This window comes from Guillardia theta, assembly GCF_000315625.1.
Source record: "Guillardia theta CCMP2712 unplaced genomic scaffold GUITHscaffold_83, whole genome shotgun sequence".
NCBI classification, from domain to species: domain Eukaryota; class Cryptophyceae; order Pyrenomonadales; family Geminigeraceae; genus Guillardia; species Guillardia theta.
This window is the reverse complement of record NW_005434591.1, coordinates 268,345-290,046: the sequence shown is the minus strand read 5'-3', so window position 1 is coordinate 290,046 and position 21,702 is coordinate 268,345. Positions and strand designations below refer to the sequence as shown.

Sequence of the window (21,702 nt, the reverse complement as noted above, 5' to 3'; positions counted from 1 at the left end):
AGTAACAAATATAACTCTTTTTAGTACCAGTATTATTTCTGTATGACAATAGGGAATCGTACATAATTGACCCACTCCTAGTACAATGTTATAATATTCAAATCCAACAAGCATCACCACCCCACCCACTGCAATATACCACCCCATAACTAAAAGGTGACAAGGCTTGTTCTTATGGCTACCAAGGTCTACGATTCTCTATGTACGATTATATGTTAATCAAGCAATCATCGTACCTAATCGAAGAATGGGAAGTAAAACGCTCATCAAGGGGGTGAGGGGTCCGGAGAAAGGTGGTTCTGTATCAACATGGTTTCTCCTGCGCCCCCCGGCAATGCCGCGCGTCTACGGCGGAATCTGATTCTTTCTGTTGTGAAATTATGTTCATGATCTGTTCCTTACATTCACTTCCATCATCTGCTCCACCAGTCTGTCTTCGTATCACTTTGTTCATCTCTCTCTCTCTCCTCTCATTCCTCGTTCCAGCATGCTTTGGTCAAATAGCATTCCTTCCTTTCTTCATTGATGCAGTGTCCATATTTGTTTTGTTCGATTTTCACCATTTCTTTTGCAAATGATCTGATTGTTGGTGAATTTTCAAACCATGGGAAGATTTTTTGTCGTTCACCATCAGATCTCCACTCACTGACTTCTGAGATCGTTTCTCTCCATCACGAATCATGGCATAGCAAGCATCTAATTATGAATTTTGAGGCTACTCTTGTATTCGTTCGATGAAATTGTTGCTTTTTCAAAGCATTCTCCTGGTAGGGTAGATGTCGATGTACTCGACTTTTAATGCATAGTAGTGATCTGTTACATCGAGGCCTCTTCTTGAACTGATCATTGTTTTGTTATCATTATTCACTGTTTGTTATGCAGACATCTATCTTTCTCTCTCGACAGGACTGCTTATTTCTTCGCCTGGATTGTGTCCTATCTCATCCAATCGTCTTCTTTGGCCTATATCAAGTCAGCGTCCATTAGGAATTAGCACAAATGTCTCTGTGGAAAGCTGCTTCCTCGCAGGCCAGCGAGAGTGAAACGATGCACCTGTCAACCGTGTCACAGACTGTCATATCAGGACCGCCAATCACTTCTTCTGGTGTTCTATACCATCCAACACCGCAATCATGCCTCCTCCACATCAGTTCATGAGAGCTGATTGGCATGCTGCTGGCCTCCATGCTGCTGCTCCCATGCCTCCTCCGCCAAAGCCGTTACCTCCTCTTGCTGAGGATCAAAGTACAGTAGGCCTCATGCTTTGGCCCAACATGGAAGGAAAGCTGACAATAACTGGAATCAAGGAGGACAAGAGCGCAGCACAGACAGAATTGCAGATCGGTGACGTGGTTGCTAAGATTGATGACGATTCAGTGGAAGGCCTTGATGCAACCCTCGTCGCCGCGAAACTCATCGGACCAACGGGGTCCACTGTGACTCTGACCACGGGAGGAGGAACTACAGTAACTCTTACGAGAGACGTCTCAGCTGAAGAGGCGAACAAGAAGATCGACCGACGGTGAGCTCCGTGCAGTCTCAACTCCCTCAATGATTGCAACATGTAGATTCGGAAAGCGTGCTCCTGGGGCGAGAGCTGCAGTTTCAGCTGGAATGCGAGCTAAGCAAGCGTAATTGATGCATCGATGTGATCGTTTTTTGGTAGCTCATGGTGTAGCAGGAGAAGGGAAAAAGAAAAGAGAATATCCCTTGGAGAACGCCTGGAAGTAGCCTTGAAGCTCGAGAGCAAGGTATCGTGAGAGGATATCACAGATTGAGGCCTGTTTGACTCTCGTGAAGGAAATCACTGCGAAAGAGGCTATGGACATGTTGGGCTGCTGCAGATCATACATCTCGCAGATGATGAAACCTAATTACCTCAACAAGTTGAAGAAAGCAAGAGATCTCGGACTGGACTTAAAACTCACAAAAGCGCATTTGCCCAAGTTCCCAGCGGTATGTGTTGCAACCTGCGGATTCTGAATCTGTGTCCGTCTGACTCGATGGCAGATCGAAGATGAGCTTCACAAGTGGTTGAAAGACCTCGCAGCTGCAAACCCTCACTTGAGACCTCCTATGACCATGTCCTCTACCATGGAGAAGGCACAGGAGCTTGCAGTGTTGAAGTCAGTGACAGGTGGCATCTTGTTGTGGAGGTTGAAATGCTCACGCGCTGTTGGCAGACTTCAAGGCAAACAACATCTGGTTTGCTAGCTTTGTGAAGAGGTATGCCTTGTAGCTTTCGACATGGGTGCATTCTCATATGTATCAGGTATGGGCTCGATACTATTGGCTACTCAACAGATGTGCAAAAGCCGGCATCAACGATGACAGCTACAGCCAAATATGATGGTGTATCGACCGCGGTGCCTGTGTATGGAAATTAATGTTTATTAAACGACGTATCTACTGTACTGTCATCACAAACCTATGTCCTCTACTGTTCTCGGATACTGCTGCAATGTGTGTATGTGCAGTGCAATCAGCACCAAGTCAAACACAAGACGCAGATTATCTCGAAGTTCTTCTACATGCATGCTGTGCTGGATTCAAATGTGATCCATGCTTCTCCGTCGTGAGCCTCAATAATCGCCAGTGAAACATCCGTAACGGTCGTCGCCCTCACGACATGCTCCGTTGTCTTGTGATGCCTGCTGAGACGAGTATTGAGACCGTTGCTGCGAGCCATTGAGGAGTGAAGGAGGAGCGATCACTGAGCCCGTTCCAGGACCATTGGAGTAGCCATAGGGTCCCGCCAACGGGTCATGTGCCTCCTCCCAACTCCACAGCAAGCTCCACATCGTCGGCGGCTAGTCTTCACCTTGCTCCTGCTCTCTAGCTCGACCTGCCTTGCCGCTCCCGATTCGGCGAATGGGACCCCTGCTCATTTGGTGGGGATATGGAGGGGTGGTGAGAGGAGGGGTGGTAAGCATGGGAGGTGGTGGGGTAGTGATGGTTGGCTGTCATCCTCAACGGACGGAGACGACGGGGACTGACGAGGAGGGCAGAAGGGACTGGGCTCAGAGAGAGAGAGGAGGGGAAGAGGAGAAGAAGAGACCGTACGAGGAGAACAAGAGGACAAGAGGAACAAGAGGAACAAGAGGAACAAGAGGAACAACAAGTCTGGCGACAAGAACGGCAACAGCAACAGCAACAGCAACATCGATTCCTCGTGAGAATTCATCAACTTGAACAACAACATGTCGTTGGCCGTGTTGAAGTTCCCTCTCTGCCTCTTCCTCATGCTGGTAGCAGGAGCAGAGTGTCAAGAACTCCTGATCCACTTGAAGTTCGATGAAACCGGGGGTCAGAGTTCCTTCCAGGATTCCTCGAGCCACAACAAGAATGCTGACTGCCGACTTTCAGGCGCTTCCTGTCCGAGGTCAGGACAGCAAGGAGCCGTTGGCCTTGCAGTTTACTTCGCCGCATCCTGCCCACGAGACACGAGCACCTACCGCGATGACTGCGAGTACACGGATGCAGTCAAGTCATACAACTCACTTGCGCCAGGGCAGAAGACAGACTGCTTCTACAGCAATCAGAAGCGGATTGAGATGCTCAGCAAGTACATCACTCAGTCAGCCACGTGCGGCAGTGCCGTCAGGTTCGACCCCGTGCAGATTCACGATGGGACGGTGGCCATGTGGTACAAGGAGTACGGGTCGAGAGACAGCTCGAGGGGCTGGGACCTCAGCCTGGTAGGAGGAAGCGCGTTCGTCATGGGACGTATCGGCCCTGCTCACTGGGGAGGATACTGGTGCGGTCATTGGCACCTTGCTTTGCCTGACGGGTACGCGGGAAACTCGCTCAAAGGCTGGGATCACCTATCCTGGCACCACCTCGCCTTTGTGTTTGCGGGGGATACCGTCGTGATGTACCTGGACGGGTCCAGAGTCCTCATGCTCGCCGACGCCGGGAGCTGTAGCAAAGAGCTCTCCTTCCTCGGCAAGCGGACTGTGAGGTACGACCAGCAGGGCAACAGCGTGCGAGGTGTTGAGTGGTCGGGAGGGTTGGACGCCAGGAAGGTACAGGACACGCCAGGAGCGATCAACAACATGCTAAAGGTGAAGGAATGGAGCACAAACTACCTCAAGGGCCTCGTCGATGACTTCCGGGTGTACGACCGTCCTCTGACTGAGACAGACATTCGAGGCATCATGCACTGAGGTCGAGAGACCTACCGGAGCCTCTGGCGATCAGTTGCTAATGTGGGGATGAGAAGAGTTTTTGTTGACTTGGTTTGTGTTTGATTCTTTCTTTCGTCTTCCATTCGATCACAAAGAATATCGACGTGTTTGCTTGTTTCCTCCTCCGCACTCCCACCGCAAACCTCCTCCTCGGATCTCATTGCACCACCTGTTACCCCCAGAGCGTTCGCTGCAGCAGGAGTAACCATTAGAGTTTCCTCCTCTCGGCTTCGCTGCGAACGTCTCCATAGTCGCGGTCGGTCACGCGCTTGCCCGTCTCAACGTAGTACTGATCGTCGTGATCGAGGATGCGATACCTTGACAGCCGTCAGGGAGCCGTCAGGGAGCGACTTCACTTACATCCATACCACCATCCCCACAAACGCAACAAGGACGGCAACCACTGCTCCGGCAACCTGCTCCTCCTGTCAGGCACCAGACGCTGCAGGCCGTGGAGACCTGGGAGAGGACGATGATGAATGCGAAGGCGAGGAGCAGATGGAAGAATTGCTGCGTCTGACTCCACGCAGAAGGCATGAGGATACAAGATTCAAGCTTTCTTGGTCAAGAGCTGAACCGATCAGATTAAAGTGAAGAACAAAGAGATAGAATTGAGGATGATGTAGTATGTTTGAAGTGGTTGAGATGATGGCGGTGATGATGTTTTGAAGTAAACTTGTATGAGAACTTGACACTGTTGTTGACATAGACCATGATTGAAATGCCTCTCTCTTGTTCTCAAATAAGTTTACAGGATGCAACCTCTGACAAGACTGATCTTCGATCAAACATGTGTATGTAATGTGTGAGGGACATAGGGAGAGGGAGGGAGAGGAAGATGGGTAGTGAGAGAGAATGCATGTTTTACCTCTTTCAGATTCATTTGTATCACCTTAATCTTTCTCTTCATCATCTTTCTCTTAATCTTGCCCCTCATCATCCTCTGCTATGTACTCGGTCTCATTGGAACTTTTCTCTCACCGTCATGCAAGTCTGACCTGTCCCTGATCCCACATGCATGCTAAAACTCTCAGCTGTTCATGTGTACAAAGAGACAATAACTTGCTCCTCTACATCCTTGGCTTCAACTCCTCCCTTCCTGTGTCCTCCTTCTCCCCCACGCTCTTCATTCCTTTCTCTCACACTGTCTTACCTACGGAAACCATGTGATACGCTATCCATTTGCTCTCCTCCCTTCCCTCCCCTCCATCCTCCCGGTCCCTCCCCCTCCCCCTCTTCCCTATTCCCTATTCTCCGGTCAATAAATTCATCATCTACTGCCTGGGCGGCATCCTGGTAGCAACGCGGTGCTACAGTAGAGATGAAAGGGGGAGGGGAGCGAGGGAGGGAGGGAGGCAGGCAGGCAGGCAGGCAGGCAGGTAAGAGAAGAGGAACGAAGGGAAGGAGGGAAGGAGGGAAGGAGGGAAGGAGGGAAGGAGGGAAGGAGACAGACGGTAGAGTTGAGGACATCATTACAAGTTTGCCGTGAAAACGTTTTGAATGCAGCAAGGGAAACATGGAGGTAGAGGCTCGTGTACCATCACAAGGTCAACTGGTGCAAGGGACCTTATGAGAGTGGTGCGAGCATACGAGGAGAGAACATCCAAGATGAACGAGAGGAGGAGGAGGAGGAAGAGGAGGAGGATCAAGGAAAGTTGAACGAGAGGAGAAGTGAGGCATCGGAAAGAAATTCGAAGTGTTTCATATGATGTATTTACAACAACAAAAGAACAACTGCTAGATTTCTCCCTCAGCTTCAAACCAGCTCGCCGACGTAACCTGCAGCAGAAAAGTGACCAACAACAACTTTAAAGCTTTATGATGATTCAAAGAATAACAAACAACGTCAACACACAAACAATCTAGCATCTTCCTTACTTTTTTCCAGCTCCTCCAACTTCACTCCCATCTTGTTCCTGTTAGTGTTCCCGTCGATCTGCTGTAGCGGCAGCCTCCCCTGCCGCATGCCCAACGTCTTGCTCCCCTTCGGCTGCTGCGGCTGCCCGCGCACGATCGGAAGGATCCCATCCCTGTTGACAAGCACGCACCCGCAGGTTGTCTTGACCTCGGGAGCGAAGTGATCCTTGCTCGTTGAGAAGATAGTGCATAGCCGCGTGCTCCTCGACAGCCCGATGCCGTGCTGCTGCGCCTCGTGTCCTCGGAACACGTAGCTCACCCGGTGCTGCTCCATGAAGATATCGAGCGTCTTCTCCCCGAAGCACGAGCATCCTCGTGACGACAGCCCGAACCCCTGGCTGTCCAGCTGCTGCTGTACCTCCACCGCCGTCTCCCGGTCGGGCGGCACCGGGTCCGACCACAGCATGGAGTGGACCATGTCGCCGCGCCGGACGAGCTTGAGGGGGTTGGGCGTCTCGTTCACCATCTCCAGGCTCGCCCCGGGCTGGCAGAGCTCCTTGGGGATGCCACCATGAACGCAGAAGACTCGGTTGGCGACGCGGGCGGCGAGGGGGAGGGTGTCGAAGAAGCAGTTAACGCTCTCCCACACCGTCCGTCCGTCCGCGTCTCCGAAGATCCTCAGGCACTGGTGGAGGAACGAGCCCTCCCTGTACGTCTTGATGTTGCCGTTCACCTCCCGAGTCTCGTGGTTCCCCCTTATCATCCACCACTTCCTCGGGTTCAGTACCTTCTGCGCCATCATGTACGCCACCACCGGCAAGCTGTCCGCCCCCCGGTCCACAAAGTCCCCGAGGAACAGAAAGTCCGCACCCTGCGCCTCCGGGCCTGCCGGCCAGAGGATCCTACGGAAGAAGGTCAAGTCCAGCAGGTTCCCGTGGATGTCCCCCAGCACGTAGCAGGGGGCCGGGATCTCGAGCATCCGCGGCTCCTTCAGCTGGATGTTAGCTGCAGCCTCGGCCACGTCGAGCACGAGGTTCTTCAGCATCTCGCGGTCGACGGGAGGAGGCTGCGTGTTGTTGGCGGTATGGTCCATGAGGGGCTCGATGAGCTGCACCATCTCCCTCGCCCTCCGCACCTCGAAGGACTCCTTGCTGGTAGGCATCGGGCTCTCGCCGTCGAAGAGGAGGGTGGGCACCTGGTGTAGACGAGGTGAGAGGAGGAGGAGGAGGAGGAGGAGGAGGAGGAGGAGGAGGAGCGGGGATTGTTTGACAGACCTGGCAGGTATCAAAGCTTCCGGGAGAGAAGGACTGGGCCACACTGATGGACTTGGGGGAGAAGGTGAAGTCCCGAGCGTCTGCCTGCTCGGAGAGGACGAGGTCGCGGACCTGGTTCATCTTCCCCTGCTGCGCCAGCCTCGCGATTTCTGACGCCAACCTCGCCACCTGGTCCATCTCCCCCGATCGCACAGCATCCAGGAGCGAAGACTTGACGGGAGAGAAGCTGCTTTGCTCCTTCTGCATGAGACCTGATCCATCTCGTCATGGTCCTCCTCCTCCTCCTCCTCCTCCCTGCCCTTCAACCATCCTCTCTCCTCCTCTTCCTCCTCAACTTTCTCACCTGGGCTGCGGAAAAGAGCCTTGGGCGTGGGTCGGGTGGCATTCCCAGAGCTGGGAGGGTGCGAAGTGGGGGTCCCGGAGGCTTCTTTCTCGCCCTGCAAAGCAAGTGAGGGCAAGGAGAGCCATCGAAAACGTCGCACATGCTTGCTGTTGGTGTGCCCTCGCACGAAGCTGAGCTGGAAGTCTTCTTTGTTCCTCCTGCTCGCACGATCAGTTAGGACACGAAGTCATGCGGTCGAAGGACGAAGACCTAATCCCGATGAGAACGGAAGTCCCGGGCACCCCGAGGATGGAGTTCTTGATCTCAATCTGTCAAAAAGTTCACAAGGAGGCAAGGAGGAGGAGGAGGAGGAGGAGGAGGAGGAGGAGGAGGAGGAGGGCAGGCAAGACTCCTACCACGCTCCTCCCCAGGGCGGGCACATGGTCGACATGGAGGATCTCGTCGTTGACTTTGAGCAAGTTGGATCGCTCAGCCGCTCCCCCCGCCACGAGCTCAGTGACGAAGCACCTCCCCTCCTCCGCACTCGAGCACTTGGGGTGGGACTGGTGGGGATCAGTTGGGGTCGACGAGAGCCTCAAGCCCAACCCTGCGATAACTACCGACCCATCTCCGTTCGGCGTCATCTGCATCAACATCATCGTGAGTCGCCACCACGCGCCCTCGCGTCTCTCATCGTCACTTCTGTCACAGGTCCTACAATGGCACTTATTGTACATGACCTCTTTCTCTAACCTTTGGCTCAAGAAAGACTTTGGAGAGACAAGGGACGGGAGAAAGACAACAGGACTATCATCGAGCCCCCTCAGTTCAAGAGCACGTCCAGCATTCAATGATTTGAACTGTCTCCTTGTTTCTACACCATTTATTTCGTCCTATGTATCGATTGGAGAATACATGAGTTGTTCTCATCTTCGACAATCGACCAACAGTAAGAACCTTCTGACCGTATGCTTCCTACTAGATCCTCATCCTCTCTCACTGTTTCTGCTTGAATGCCGATCCCTACAGTTGTACTTCCTCCTAGAGCGCTACATCTCATTCTATCTCTTGTACATCATCGCTTTCCTTCTCATCGTTTGTTCTCGTCTGTTCCATCCTCTGTCCTCTGCTGTGCAACTTCTTCTTATCTTATCTCCTCCCTTGCCTTCTATCCCGCATCTACATTCTTCCTCAAGTTCTTTGTATCCCTCCTCTCGCATCCCTCCCGATCCTGCTTGAGTCCCATCTCTTTCTCTCTCCCCACCTCCCTCCCCGGCTCCCTCCCTCCCTCCCTCCCTCCTTCTCTCACACCTCCTTCCTCTACTTGTACATCCTTCGCTCCTCCTCTCCCTCCCCCGTCGCCCTGCCATGCTCCCTCCCCCTTCCGAATCTTCGCTCTGCATGCTGCCCTTCCACACCTTGCTCTGCTAACGGTATTCCAGTAGGGTCCCATAACCCTTCACCCCTACCCTTCAAGTGAGGATATACGTATAGATCTGGGGTTTCTACACCATGGGGGTGGGTCATCTCAGAGGGGTGGTAGGGTAATAGGCGTGGAAACTTTGAAAAGACAACGGAACAAAATAAAAGTGTTTTAATTCAAATATCGGAAGTTGAGAACAAGTTGAGGCTGAGCGATCCCGACAGTCGAACAACCAACTGACGTCAGTGACTACACACTTCAAGGCTTTCAAGTACACATCCCGGGGCGGCCGCCGGGCCTCAGTCCGAGGCCCGGGCCTGGCGCCGCCGATCGGACCGTGACAGGCTCCGTAGGACTCAGGGCCATGACCGTACAGTGATCGGATCACTGTACGGTCCGAGTACCGTATGCCCGGGTAGTCGGCCCGGGGCCCGGCCGCAACTGAAGGCTTCCCGGAGCCTGAGTCCCAGTCCGGGAACTTCGCCACCCGGGCCCGGCGTCACTACGGTGAGCTGCTGATCCTGATGATCAGTGACAAACTCACGGTCACCGTCACGGTTTAGGAAGCCTCACTACGGCAGTACGGCGGTACCGTACTACCGTAGACGGTACGGCACGGTTGGGCGCATCGCCGTCACGCACCGGAATGATCCGGTGCTACGGCATGCTAGCCTGGTACCGTCACTAATCGGTGATCGAGTCCAGTGGCATCGGCGTGCGACATTCGAAGAATGAGTAAAGGGTTCAATTGACGATTTACAGATCTAAAGGAAATAGAGGGCCTTGCAAGATGACTAGAATACGTAAGAGGAGTGATAGCAAGGTGAGTGTTGGCAAGGTCAAGAAAATCCCTCCAACCCCAGCCATTGCAGCCTGCAAGCTCGAATAGCTGATGCTGAACACACAAACCTGGTACTTCTACTTGCGACCTCCACGTTCCTTCATGCCGACCATCAGGTTCTCTCCCTCGAGGAAGTTGTAATACGCGATGGACATGTTGTCCTTCAGCACGCCGATCTTCACAGTGCTCAACTTCATCTTGTTCGCCGGTAGCCCGCCCAGGTAGCTGGTGAGTTTGTCCTTGAGATCCTTGATGGTGCAGTTTGTTGCGATGCTGTTGAGCATGACAGTCTGACCGTTGAAGTTGAACTTGGAGTTTACCTCCTCCTTAGGAACCAGCACCTTGACCGTGATCGGGTTCGGGTGGTTGGCAGCCCACGTGTGCTCCGGATAGAGGTTTGCCTCAGCCTTGGCTCGCTTGGGATCTGACTCAGCCGGCATTCCCGGCATCATTCCCGGCGCTCCAGGTGGCATCCCCATCATGCCGGGCGGCATACCGGGTGGCATACCGGGCGGCATACCGGGCGGCATCCCTTGCATCCCGTACATCATGCCACCTGGTGGGCCAGGAACTGGAGGGCCTCCTGGTCGCATCATCATCATCCCTCCCGGCCCAGGCATCATTCCTCCCGGTCCAGGCATGCCTGGAGGAGGACCGCCGTGAGGCATAGCGTGCATGGGAGGTGCATGTTGAGGAGGAGGAGGAGGTTGCTGCGGTGGCATCGAGGACACCGGAGGCGGAGGAGGAGCTTGGCTGGCCTGCGACATGTCTGGCCTTGGGGGCGCAGCTCCGATAGCGCCGGCAACCTTCTCTTCCGCACGCTTAATGATGTCTGCGACATTCTTCTCCGCCTCTTGTCTCTGCTGCATGAGTTGCTGCGCCTCCATCGCTGCTCTAGCAGCTGCCTGCTGTTTGGCTTGGTTTTGAGCTGCTCCATCTCCCTGCACAGAAAGCCCATCAAACAAGGAGGATGAGGAGGGGAGAAATTTACCTTGCCGTCGCCCTTCTTCTTCGAGTCTCCAAACACCTCCTCGTCTGTTCCGAAGATGTCCTTACGCTTAGCTGCCATCTTTGCCAAACTCTGCCCAACCTCCACGTGAGCAGCGAGGGTGTCTTCCTTCTCTCCAGGCTTGACGATACCACTCTTCTCCTTCCACTTGGGATCCAACAAGGCGATACGCATATGCTCCGCCATTTGTGCAACCGGCACTTGTTGGCCTGTGATGGGAGAGATCATGTAGGCAGAAGAGCCCTTTCCTCCATCCGCAGACGGCGCTGGCTTGGAGTAGTTCTTCACGATCTTCATTGGTCCATCCAGGTCTTGTTGAAGGATTTCTTGTTCTGGTTTCTCTTCTGGCGGAGGTTGAGCAACTGAGGTGTCTTCCTCCATGTCCATGTCTCCTCCTTCATCCATCTCCATGTCCGCCTGCTCCTCCACCACCTTCTCCTTCACAGGCTCGATTGCTGTGTGGGCCCGCAGGCGGAGTGCCCTCAGTTCGGATTCGGAGAGAGGAGGGGGGAGGTCGGCGTCTTCGCTGTCCTTGAAATCAATCATTTCAACCACCTTGAAGTCATGCCAGTCGATTGTCGCCGCGATCTCTCGCTCTCTCTTCGCCTGGTCTTCAGTCATCTGCCTCTGCTTCTCCACGTGGGCCTCCCAGTCTAGCTTCTGGAATGCTCGCTCAAGCACGTCCACATGGTCTTCAGCGTCCTTTTCCAGCTTCTCGATGATTCCCTCCGGCGGGTTCACGACCTTGGTGTAGGCCTCCACCAGCCCCGTGAAGTAAGAGAACAAGTAGTGATGCCCCTTCAAGAAGTCAAACTGCGGGTTTCTGCTCTCTCGCGTCAGCAGGCCATTCAAGAACGAGCGGCCATTCAGCGCAACGTACTGGGCCGTGAGCTTGATAATGTCAAGGTCAAGACTTGGGATGGTCAAACCGTCAGGAGGTTTCACGGTGTAAGCATCAGGAGGAGGCTCCTTGAGAGGCCGTTTCTGCTTCTTCTCTATGGTGGCCTTGGCCTCAATGGTCACGGAAACTTCCTTCTTGTCTCCAGCACCTTCCGCCTGATTGTCCTCCGGCTTCGACGAAGCCACTTCTGGTGCGGCTGGGCCCGAGGACTCTCGCGCTTCTGCGAGCTTCTTCTGATAGTAGGGATAGTAAGGAGACGTCGACTGAAGGAAGGCAAACTTGGTGGTATTGCGCTCATTGTTCAAGATCCTCTGCTCGAACTGGGGACCGTTCTTGGCGACGAAAGAAGCTGTCTTGTCGACGATGCTCTTCATGTCAGGAGGAGGAACAATGATCCCGATCGTCTTGATGGAGGATTCTGGTCCTGTATCTCCTCCTCCTCCTTCTCCCGCCATACCGCCCATGCTCGCGTCCGGCATTCTGCTGCCGCGGCTCGTGGTTCTACCCCTACCCTACCCCCTATCAATACCCCACCCCCTGCTTATTGACCCCTACCACCTGAATGATGACCTCCATCATCGAATTTCACCCCACCAAAATAATTTACCCACCGGGTGAAATATGTGCAAATTACCCTACCAATTCATACTTTGTACCCTACCTATGAAATGAATCATACACCCTACCACCCTTTTTTACCTGAACCTTCACCCCCACCCTGCACGTTACTCTCACCCACCCTGCCTGACAAAAGCAGTGACCGCATCCCCGCTCATACCCACAAGTCCTGCAAATGCTGCCCTTCAAAGCTTCTGCGGGAAGGAGCAGGAGGAGGTCGAGGTCGAGGACGAGAAGAAGGATGGGAAGAATGACGAGGAGCAGCAGGATCAGAAGTAGAAAGAACACGTCAGGTGTTGATGTCACATGAGAGAAGACATGACGGGTTGTTTCATGTGGGGATTCAGGGTATTGAGGTCAGCGGGTATGAATGTAGAGTTTAACAATCCTTGTACATCAGCATCAGTTCTGCTCGTATGTTTAAGGCAGCAGATAGCGACAAAGGAAGATACTGAAGTGCCGGTGTATTCCATCATGCGGTGTCATTGATGGTCAGATAGTTGGAAAAGCGATCAAGGACATTTCTTTCCTTTCATTACAGACGTCGTAGGCAGAAAGGGAGCGTGTGGACCAGCGAAGAACAAGCGTTTCCTGGAATCAGCTGATGAGTTCAACCTGCAGGTTTCACGTTGCGCTCTTGATCGATCGGGGGAAACTGGAAACTTTTCAGTGGGACGACATCGGGGCTGTGCTCGTCGAGACCTCTTGATTGCGGGCCATGTCGCAAACAAACGCTGCCGTTGCTCCTTTTCCTCCTCCTCCCAAGTTTTACGAGGAGTTCGAGCCTCATTCGAACAAGGAGTTTCAATGCCCCGCGCCTCCTCCGCCCATAGAAGGTGGACCACCTTGGCTGGACCCTTCTGGGGGTCCTCAAGGGAGAGGTTCAACTGACGCTAGCTGCCAGGGCCTTACGTCATGTTCGGAACCTTGTACGATACTTCTTTCGCGCCACAACAGCCCCATGCTGCTCTTGCCGAGAAGGTCTCTCGCCATCGCCGTGCTAGTACATGTGACTTGATGGCAGGGGTTGGAGCTGGGCATCTCAGACAGCGAATCGCAGTCGCCGATTGCCATCATGAGGCTGTTGAATAGGGCACTTCCAGGTTGATAGTGAACCCTCGCTATTGCCTTGCTGTGTTTTGGCCGCAGACTTGCAGCTTGCTGTCTTCCTTGGTGGTATCTTGACTTTATTGACTGCTCTCTATTGCAGACGAATATTTGAACCTTTTGAAGCTCATGATCGGTGAGAGTTACTCCGAGTCCTTTGGGACATGGCTGATCAGTTTGCATGCAGAACGCCCAACGCTCTGCCGCTCTGAAGAAGATCAGAAGAAAATTCGAGAGATAGACGAGCAGGTAAACTGAGTGTGTGCTGGGGCTGATGACAAGCTAAGATTTCATCCTCCTGTTTGTTCTCGCAGCGAGGAAAGATTGAAAGCATCATCGGAGCGATGCATCTCACCCTCTCCCGATTTCGGCCATATCAGGCAAGACAGGCGTTGATCACAACACTGCGCGCTCAGGTACCTTTCTCATGGGATGTGTTAGCATCGTAAGAGAGTTTTCTTAGGTAGAAAAACGTCGGGAAGAAGCGAAACAGCTCAAGTACATTGAGAGTTCGAACTTTGAGAAATCTTTCCTGACTCGCTCGAACTTGAAGGGAATGTCGAATGAAAGCTCAAGCTCTTATTTCCAATGCCTCCAAGCAGCTGAAGGATGCGGGAGAATCTCTTCAGAAGGCAAGTCAGGTTGGAACCTCAATCATGCCAAGTGTATTTGTTTCTGACGTGGGCGCCGTGTAGACCAAAGCTCAGATTCTTGCAAACGCAAGCGCGGTGAGTGATGACTTGTTGGGTTGTGTAACATGAGACTGACGGTTGTTGCTGGCAGTACGCGAAGAAGGACAGTGAGTCGTCGTGTCGTCCTCTCTCTGCTCCCAAGCTCACTGTGTTCTACTCAGCTGCGCAGCCCCCTGCTAGAACGCCCACACCTGCAGCAGTAGCTGCTGCTTCTGCTGCTGGATCATCGTCGGTGAATTCAACTGCAGCAGCGACAGACACAGAAGCAGCTCCATCAGGGGAGAAGGAGAAGGAGCAGGCAAGCAAAGACTCCGACGAGGCAAAGGATAAACGATCAGCTAAGGAGAAGGTGTCCCCTTGCCCGATGACTGAGCAAAGCTTGACATGTTGAAAGTGTGAAGAAGAGAATCAACGGCTCGAACAAGTCAAACGTCGAAAGACAGGTGAAGTAGTTTGATGGGAAAACCACACCTTTTTCTCTTACTCATGTCAACAGCTACACTCTTGAAGAAACTCAAGAGTTTAGATCGGAATGCAGTTCAGGTATCATTTCAATGCTGATGCCATGTTTGTAAGGAAACCCCCGCAGCCGGAAGCGACGAATGTGACTGCAGCTCTTGCTGCCGAGCCTAAAGAACCTCAGGAACTTGCGGGAGCGGCAGCAAATGACTCGGCAGAAGCCCCTCAAGCCGATGCTCCTCCGGCAGAAGCTCCGGCAGAAGCTCCTCCAGCAGACGCTCCAGCACAGGCTCCGGCAGAGGCTCCATCAGACCCTCCAGCAGAAGCTCCAGGTACCCCGATAACGTTGACTGTAAGATGCTTGACGCGCGTGTAGATGCGATGGATGTCTCGACGGAGGGAGGTCAGGAGCTATGCTCTCCTTTCCGTGCTGCCTGTGACTCTCTTCCAGGCGCATCGTGAGCTCATCAAGGACCAGAGGAGCAACGAGTTTGACATCGGCCGTTAGCCCGTCTGTCTGTCGTAGTTGGAGTAAGGATGGGATAAACAATGGAATGAAAGTGAGGGATAAGCTCGATTGACTCGTTACGGTCAGCTGCCGTCCTGGTTGTCACGTCCTGCACCTGTGTGAATGATCTCGATGTCCGGCAGTCTGATCAGCCGCTCAAACGGCAGCCGACGAGCATGAGCCCGCCTCGTCTCTGCCAGCCAGGAGCAGAACATGCGCGAGAGCACCTGCAGCCGCTGGGCGTGTATCCTCCGCGCAAACGAGATCATCTCCAGTCCCCGCGAGGCCGTCAGCTCCAGCTCCTCTTGCTCCTCCGTCATGTCTCTCAACACTGTCAGCGCGGCCTCCACGGTGGAGCAGAGGAGGAGGGCGGGAGGCTGCAGGTCGGCTCGTTCATCCATGTGCAAACTCTTAGAGATCGCCAGCCCCTCCTCGCACGTCTCGTCCACCAGCATCAGCAGCACCTTCATCGCCTCCTGCGCGTGCAGCAACCGTGACTTGTCGCTCTCAGCTTGCTGCTGCAGCTGGGCGATTTGGTTGAGGAAGTTGTGTTGGGCATGCTGAAGCTCCATCAGCTGCTCCTCGTGGTGCTCGAGCAGGACATGCAACTGCTCGTATGCCTCCCGCATCTCCTGCATGTCACCTAAGATCTTGTCCTGCTCTTGAACTGCAACCTCCTCACTTCTGACCTCCTCTCTTTCAACTTCACTTGTCTGTGTCGCCCTGTGCCCGAAGCTCTTGCGCTCTTGCTCCTTCGATGCATCGATGTCGAGCTTCATCTCGTCGATGAGACCAAACAAGTGCTCGCACTCTCTCAGGATGGCTGCTGCTGTTGTCCCCGCAACAGCTTCGAGTTCAAGTTCACGAGCATCGCCAAGACCCTGGAGAGGAGAACAGCCGTTGCCGTCCCCGAGCATGGAGTGTTCCAGTGCCAGCTGCTCAACACCACAACTTCGAGGATGCAGGAACCGTTTGCGATGAAAGACATTTGAGCGAGGAGGGGAAGGCGATTCATCGTCCCAGTCCCTTCTGATCGTTTCTCTGATCTTTCCTCTTCGGTACTCCGTCTCATCCACTTCGTCCCACTCACCCTCTCCGCCGCTCTTGGGGACTGTTCCTATCGTCCTCCTCCTCCAGCCTGCCGATGCTTGCAGCGGATTTCCGTCCTCGTTCCACGAGTAGTTGAGTCTTGGAGCAGAGAGCCTGGCCTGCATATCCTTCACCGCACTCCTCATCGCCTTGAGGGATTGATGCTGCTTCCTCGGTGTGGAGACAGAAAGTGGCAGCGACAAACTAGGACCATTCATGGTTGCAACCCTGCAAGCAAGTCAGCCATGACAGAAATGGACTGCGAAACAGCGCTGTCCCATTCTCACTCTCAACCTCCTCCAACAAGCATCACGATGCTTCTGCACCCACAAGATTCTTTCTCTCTCCGTCTGATATGACCATGTACAAGATCATCCATCCACCTTCATCTCCTCATTGTGACCATACGGCTCGGCATGCTTTGTTGCACACCCAACGTCTCGAGAGTCAGTCTCCTCGGTCTTACTTTCTCCCACCCTCCTTCTCGTCAACCATGGTCACAGGGTTTCTCTTTACGGTCCTCCTCCTCCCTCCCCCTCCTCTCCTCTCATCCTCCTATCCTGCAGCAGCATCTGGCCTGGTTTGATGACCGAAGCATTTTTCGCGGGGGCATGCGTGCAGTCACGGGGCCTCGGGGCCTACGGTGACCCGGCCGGCTATCCTAGTGTACCGGGCCTACTGGTACTGATTGCCCTCGTACTGATGTTTAACTTAACTTTGAGTAAAAGTAGTACCACTGACGGTCGACTCTCAGCCGCCGCTGCGGAAGTGCTTCCGCGCGCACAGTGGCCTCCCGGGCCGGAGTACGGTCTTCTTTACTCAAAGTTAAGTTAAAAAATCACTGTACGAGCACAATCAGGTGAACTTAGAGCCTGCTGGCTTGATCCTGACATTGGGTCATACGGCGGGAACTGAACTCGGAAAGAAAAGACGGCGAGACCCACAAGTTCAACCAAACTTCAACCAAACCGGAACCCTCCTTGACTCATCCCGAAAGATCCTGGACCGGATGCGTTAATCAATTTCTAATCTGATCGGAACTGGACGCCCGGCCGCCGCCCGGGCGGGCCGGGCCACGCTGCTGGGCCTGCCCGGCCAGTCACGGTCAGGGCGGCGCCGATCATCCGTGCGGCCCCGGCCGGATTGTGACCGCACTGCAAGGGATGGCAGCCTGAGCGGCTGAGGCAGGCTGGAATTTACATAACTTGAGTAAATTATCCTACTGGGAGCTCTATGGACCCCTTGAACACCCCACGTTTCTCGATGAAGGGCGGGGGTGGGTTGATGCAGGGAGATGGAAAAAATGGCGGGGAAGGCGGAGGGGAGGAAGAGGGGAGAGGAGGAAGATGTGGGGCAAATAAAGGCAGGACTAGCAGAGATAGGAGCAAGAGAACAGATTGTAAGACATCTGGTGTGAGAAAAGAAGCTGTGTTGGTCTGGGTTGGAGCAGGAGGCGAAGGCTTCGTGCTTTAAAGATTCTACTGGACTTGAGCAGAGGCGAAGGGGGGCGAGCAAGGAGTTAGATGTAGGATTTTGCAGATCTTGTGTTGAATTCACACATGGTTCATTTCTATCTCACTGTTTGTCGTGAGTATCAAAGGACATTCAATCCAGATGAGCGAGTTGTTGACTGTTTTTGCAAGCACTCACTGACTAGATTTCCAACCATGATTTGAGCTCATTGTTACAGGTCCAATAGGACTTGAGGATCATTGCTGTCTTCAGCAGCAGAGAGATGGATCTCCTTTGTCTGATATGACCGAGCACTTTCACGGCGTTGGGCTGTTTGGCGGCATGGGATAATATAAGCTGACGTAATACAACAATCGCGATGGAAGCGATACTATGGCAACCAGGGATGGACGACGAATCCAAGGCAAGTATCAAGATGTGTGGACATGCTCAGTGTGTATGCGCTACAGAGACTCTTGATATCCACAGCCAAGAGCCTGTGCTGCCTCCTGGGTGAGCTGCTGGCACATGGTTGACACATGACACTGATTTGAACATTCAGGTTCTTCCTTATAGTCAAACGAGCTTCACAGGAGGAGAAGTTTGTGTTGCAGTGGATGATTCCTGGGCATGTGGATCCCGTGGCAGAGAGTTTGATCGACAAGACTCTGAATCAGGCAGAAACAAGCTCCCTGCTCAACGCCAGGAAGAGCCACGATGAGCATGTCGATCATTTCATTCAGCACAAGATCAATGTCAAGGCCTTCTTGTTCGCCTTGAAGAAGAAGCTTCAAAGGCAGAAGGAGGCTGAAGCCAAGCACCTTGAGAACGGAAACCACTGTGATGATGTGCAGCCGCCCCGAGGACATCACAAACACTCTCGGCGATCCAAAGGCTCCCGTACAAGCTCGTCCGGTCAGAGATCCGCGTCCTCTCAGCCCTCCGCACACCCCCGGGGCGGAGGGCCTGGCATGCATCGCAACTTGTCGCCGACTGATGAGCATCATCCACAGCCGTTCGACAGGAGGAGGAGCAGCGGAGGTGCTGGGGGCGACCCCAACTTTATGAGCCAGATGATGAAAAGCTGGCGCAAGGACAGCGATGATGTGGGGAATGGACACGAGAGTCACTCCATGCACAACCTGCATGACGGGCATGCTGCTCTGAGCAGTCACGGGACAGCAGACAGGCTGCAGCAGGATCACGACGACGGAATGATGAGCTTTCCCGAGATTTACGATCACTTCAGCGTTCACTGCGACGAGCCCGTAACTGAGCATGATGGACCTCATCGAATGCAGGAGAGGAGGAGGAAGGAGGAGCCCCTTGCGAGCTCCAAGAGGAGCCGGAGCTGGGACGAAGACGGGCAGGAGGGAAAGCACGAGACGCCTTGCAGTCTCGATGTACTCGCAGCGTTCTCGACGGGCCGAGGAGCTTTCGACAAGCCGACGTTCAAGTGCCAGCGCTGCGGGAGATCGTTCGTGTACCAGAAATGGCTGGAGAGACACGAGAGGATTTGCTGCGGCGAAGAGCTGATGAGCAGGACAGACAACCTGAGCCGCGGAGGGAGGGGGAGGGGAGGGAGAGGACGAGGACGAGGATTTAGGAGGAGCTACGAGCGCGACCGGGCGCGGAACTCTTATGGGATGTCGGAAGCGTCGAGTTCAAATCGATTCTCTAATGACTATGGCGAAAGGAGATACCGAGACTGAGAAGAGGAGGAGAGGAGAGGAGAGGGAAGAGCAGGAGAGAGAAGCGGGAAATTGTGGGGGAGCGGAGGGGAGTGGGAGGGAAAGTTGAGAGGGAGAGGTGGAGAGGAATCGACGTAAGTTATTTATGAGCGATTTGCTTTGAATGAAAGGTTTGTGAGGTAAAATGTGCTGTTAGTGCCCAGAGATTGAAGCATGCATGTCTAACGAGAATCAAGTCCAGAAATGATAGGTTGCAACCGAAGGAAGAAAGCAGAAAATAAGAAGAGAAGATCAGAGAAGAGAAACGAAGGGATGTAGTCATGAAGATATGAAAGATTTATTCCTTCTTGGAAAATGAAATTGTTCTCAGCTTCCTGTGGCAAGAGCCAAATCGCTCCTGCTGCATCTTTTTGTATTGTTTGTCTGATATCGATGCTGATTCATGTTTTCTTGTCTGTTGTTCCCTATATATACACTTACATTCTGCTTTTTCATCTGTTTGTTGCTTTCAAGATTGCTATCCCTATGTTTCCATGCTTCTTCTACCTTTCATCGCTTCTTCATCATAACCATCCGCGCAATGACGTCCTGCAGCAAAACAAAAATCCTTCAACCTCCTCCTCCTCCTCCTCCTCCTCGATCCTCCTCCTCCTCCTCCTCGATCCTCCTCCTCCTCCTTGATCCTCCTCCTCCTCCTCCTGCTCCTCCTTGATCCTCCTCCTCCTGCTCCTCCTTGATCCTCCTCCTCCTCCTCCTCCTCCTCCTCCTCCTCCTAGCCGTAGCACCACTTCTCTGTCCTCTTCTTCCGCCACTCTCTCGCGCCCTCCATCTGTACCTCAGCTTGCTCTGGTCGGAGGACGGCAATAACAGAGTAGAGCTCATCTCTGACAAGACCGTGAGGGAGGGGAGAGGAGGAGGAAGAAACGTACCTCGTGATCTTGTGCAGGGGCCTTACCGTCTGATCAGGAGGAGGCGACTGAGGTCCCTTCGAGGGTGGAAAATCCCCTTCCTCCTCAGCTTTCCGTCTCTCCACTACCACTACCTGCTGCTTCTGCTGCTTCTGCTGCTGCTGCTGCTGCTGCTGCTGCTGCTGCTGCTGCTGCTGCTGCTGCTGCTGCTGCTGCTGCTGCTGCTGCTGCTGTTCCTCCTTCTCCTGGCGTAGTAATGTTGCGGTCTGCACAGGAGAAGGTTTCCTTGCGTCCTCCATTTTGCTTCTTTCTTCCGTTTCACGCTGCTGCTGCTGCTCTTCCTTGAGATCCGCTGCCTCTCCACGAGCTGCTGCTTTGTTGGATGTCTCCTCCTGCTCCTCCTGTTCCTCCTCCTGTCCGACTGGGATTCCCTCATGCTGTGGGCCATCCACTTTTTGCCGCTCCGACGTGCTGAGATTCTTGGTTTCGTCCTCCTCCCATTCTTTCTTTGTCCGCTCTCCATGCTTGTTTGCATCAAATTCAACCTCCTCCTCTCCCTGCCAGTCGACCTCCCTGTCTACCCCTCTGTCCTCTCCCTCCTCCTCCTCCCTCCTCTCATCTCTGACCTCGCTTCCCGCATCCCCTATTTCGCTCGCTCGCTCGCTCTCCTTCACTCCCTTCGCTTCTTCTTCCTCCCTTTTCTCCGCTCTTTTCTCGTGAAGCTCCTCCTCCAACTTCTTCTGCGCCTCCTGCTCCTCTTTCTCCTCCTCCTCCACCAGCTTCTCCAGCTTCTCCGAATCTTGCTTGTCGTCCTCTTTGGATTTCTGCTGCAGCTGCCGGGCAGTATCGTCGACCTGACGGTCTTGAGAGCTGCTGAGCGCATGCTGGACTTTCCTGGCGGTCGGACGAGGAGAGGCGGAGAGGAGGCGGGGGGAGGGAGGAGCGTGGGGGAGGAAGGAGACGGATTTAGAGGCAAGGGAGGGAAGGGTGGTGGAAAGTTTCTCAGCTCCTCCTTTCCTTGATAGACAAATGTGTTGAGCAAGTTTTGTCTTCCCTTCGTGAGATTTTAATATGAGTGAGGAAAGCAGAGCACGGGGGACGGCAGACCAGGAGGAGGAGGAGGAGAGGAGGAGAGGAGGAGAGGAGGAGAGGAGGAGAGGAGGAGGAGGCTCTCACCATTTCAAGCTCAATCTTCAACTTTCTCTTCTGCTGCATGATGTTTTCCTTCACTTTCTGCATCTCTTCAGCCACAGCCTTCTCCTCCTCCATCTGCCTGATCCTCTCTTTCCTCTGAAACTCGGCGATCCTTTTACTCCGCTCCACGACCTCCATCTGCGCCCGTGTTATCTCCTCCTCCTCCTCCT

At 53.7% G+C, this 21,702-nt stretch overlaps 10 protein-coding genes across 10 annotated transcripts in view; 5 read left to right on the top strand and 5 right to left on the bottom strand.

The window, feature by feature from the left end:
- Window positions 1–1,133: 1,133 nt before the first annotated feature.
- Window positions 1,134–2,387, top strand: GUITHDRAFT_144180 (hypothetical protein; the record flags this gene model as incomplete). Its single annotated transcript, XM_005825510.1, has 6 exons — window positions 1,134–1,522; window positions 1,682–1,751; window positions 1,801–1,956; window positions 2,011–2,137; window positions 2,184–2,226; window positions 2,273–2,387. The coding sequence occupies 6 exons, from the start codon at window positions 1,134–1,136 to the stop codon at window positions 2,385–2,387; spliced, it is 900 nt and encodes a 299-aa protein (XP_005825567.1).
- Window positions 2,388–3,200: 813 nt separating this feature from the next.
- GUITHDRAFT_115357 (hypothetical protein) lies at window positions 3,201–4,166 on the top strand (the record flags this gene model as incomplete). The annotated part of the gene is made up of 1 exon (XM_005825509.1): window positions 3,201–4,166. The coding sequence occupies one exon, from the start codon at window positions 3,201–3,203 to the stop codon at window positions 4,164–4,166; it is 966 nt and encodes a 321-aa protein (XP_005825566.1).
- A 229-nt stretch (window positions 4,167–4,395) lies between these two features.
- On the bottom strand, window positions 4,396–5,127 carry GUITHDRAFT_115356 (hypothetical protein; the record flags this gene model as incomplete). Its single annotated transcript, XM_005825508.1, has 4 exons — window positions 4,396–4,504; window positions 4,548–4,603; window positions 4,647–4,703; window positions 5,056–5,127. The coding sequence occupies 4 exons, from the start codon at window positions 5,125–5,127 to the stop codon at window positions 4,396–4,398; spliced, it is 294 nt and encodes a 97-aa protein (XP_005825565.1).
- Window positions 5,128–6,033: 906 nt separating this feature from the next.
- Window positions 6,034–7,089, bottom strand: GUITHDRAFT_77129 (hypothetical protein; the record flags this gene model as incomplete). Its single annotated transcript, XM_005825507.1, has 1 exon — window positions 6,034–7,089. The coding sequence occupies one exon, from the start codon at window positions 7,087–7,089 to the stop codon at window positions 6,034–6,036; it is 1,056 nt and encodes a 351-aa protein (XP_005825564.1).
- Window positions 7,090–9,981: 2,892 nt separating this feature from the next.
- On the bottom strand, window positions 9,982–10,344 carry GUITHDRAFT_77115 (hypothetical protein; the record flags this gene model as incomplete). The annotated part of the gene is made up of 1 exon (XM_005825506.1): window positions 9,982–10,344. One exon carries the CDS (start codon window positions 10,342–10,344, stop codon window positions 9,982–9,984), a length of 363 nt encoding a protein of 120 aa, XP_005825563.1.
- Window positions 10,345–10,931: 587 nt separating this feature from the next.
- On the bottom strand, window positions 10,932–12,221 carry GUITHDRAFT_41563 (hypothetical protein; the record flags this gene model as incomplete). Its single annotated transcript, XM_005825505.1, has 1 exon — window positions 10,932–12,221. A coding segment is annotated over one exon (1,290 nt), but the record flags the coding sequence as incomplete, so codon positions are not given.
- Window positions 12,222–13,150: 929 nt separating this feature from the next.
- Window positions 13,151–14,622, top strand: GUITHDRAFT_144176 (hypothetical protein; the record flags this gene model as incomplete). The annotated part of the gene is made up of 10 exons (XM_005825504.1): window positions 13,151–13,268; window positions 13,337–13,413; window positions 13,457–13,535; window positions 13,582–13,608; window positions 13,643–13,675; window positions 13,727–13,788; window positions 13,854–13,984; window positions 14,093–14,180; window positions 14,235–14,267; window positions 14,323–14,622. The coding sequence occupies 10 exons, from the start codon at window positions 13,151–13,153 to the stop codon at window positions 14,620–14,622; spliced, it is 948 nt and encodes a 315-aa protein (XP_005825561.1).
- Window positions 14,623–14,663: 41 nt separating this feature from the next.
- On the top strand, window positions 14,664–15,427 carry GUITHDRAFT_154691 (hypothetical protein). The gene has a single exon (XM_005825503.1). It carries the CDS (start codon window positions 14,764–14,766, stop codon window positions 15,064–15,066), a length of 303 nt encoding a protein of 100 aa, XP_005825560.1. The 5' UTR covers window positions 14,664–14,763; the 3' UTR covers window positions 15,067–15,427.
- A 2,691-nt stretch (window positions 15,428–18,118) lies between these two features.
- GUITHDRAFT_115351 (hypothetical protein) lies at window positions 18,119–19,451 on the top strand (the record flags this gene model as incomplete). Its single annotated transcript, XM_005825502.1, has 2 exons — window positions 18,119–18,252; window positions 18,302–19,451. 2 exons carry the CDS (start codon window positions 18,119–18,121, stop codon window positions 19,449–19,451), a joined length of 1,284 nt encoding a protein of 427 aa, XP_005825559.1.
- Window positions 19,452–20,202: 751 nt separating this feature from the next.
- Window positions 20,203–21,702, bottom strand: part of GUITHDRAFT_115350 (hypothetical protein) — a gene marked incomplete at both ends in the record, with an annotated part of 7,642 nt that continues 6,142 nt past the window's right edge. Inside the window, 3 exons of the mRNA XM_005825501.1 lie at window positions 20,203–20,314; window positions 20,360–21,192; window positions 21,515–21,670. Coding sequence (XP_005825558.1) covers window positions 20,203–20,314; window positions 20,360–21,192; window positions 21,515–21,670 — 1,101 coding nt within the window. The remainder of the gene's footprint in view (window positions 20,315–20,359; window positions 21,193–21,514; window positions 21,671–21,702) is intronic.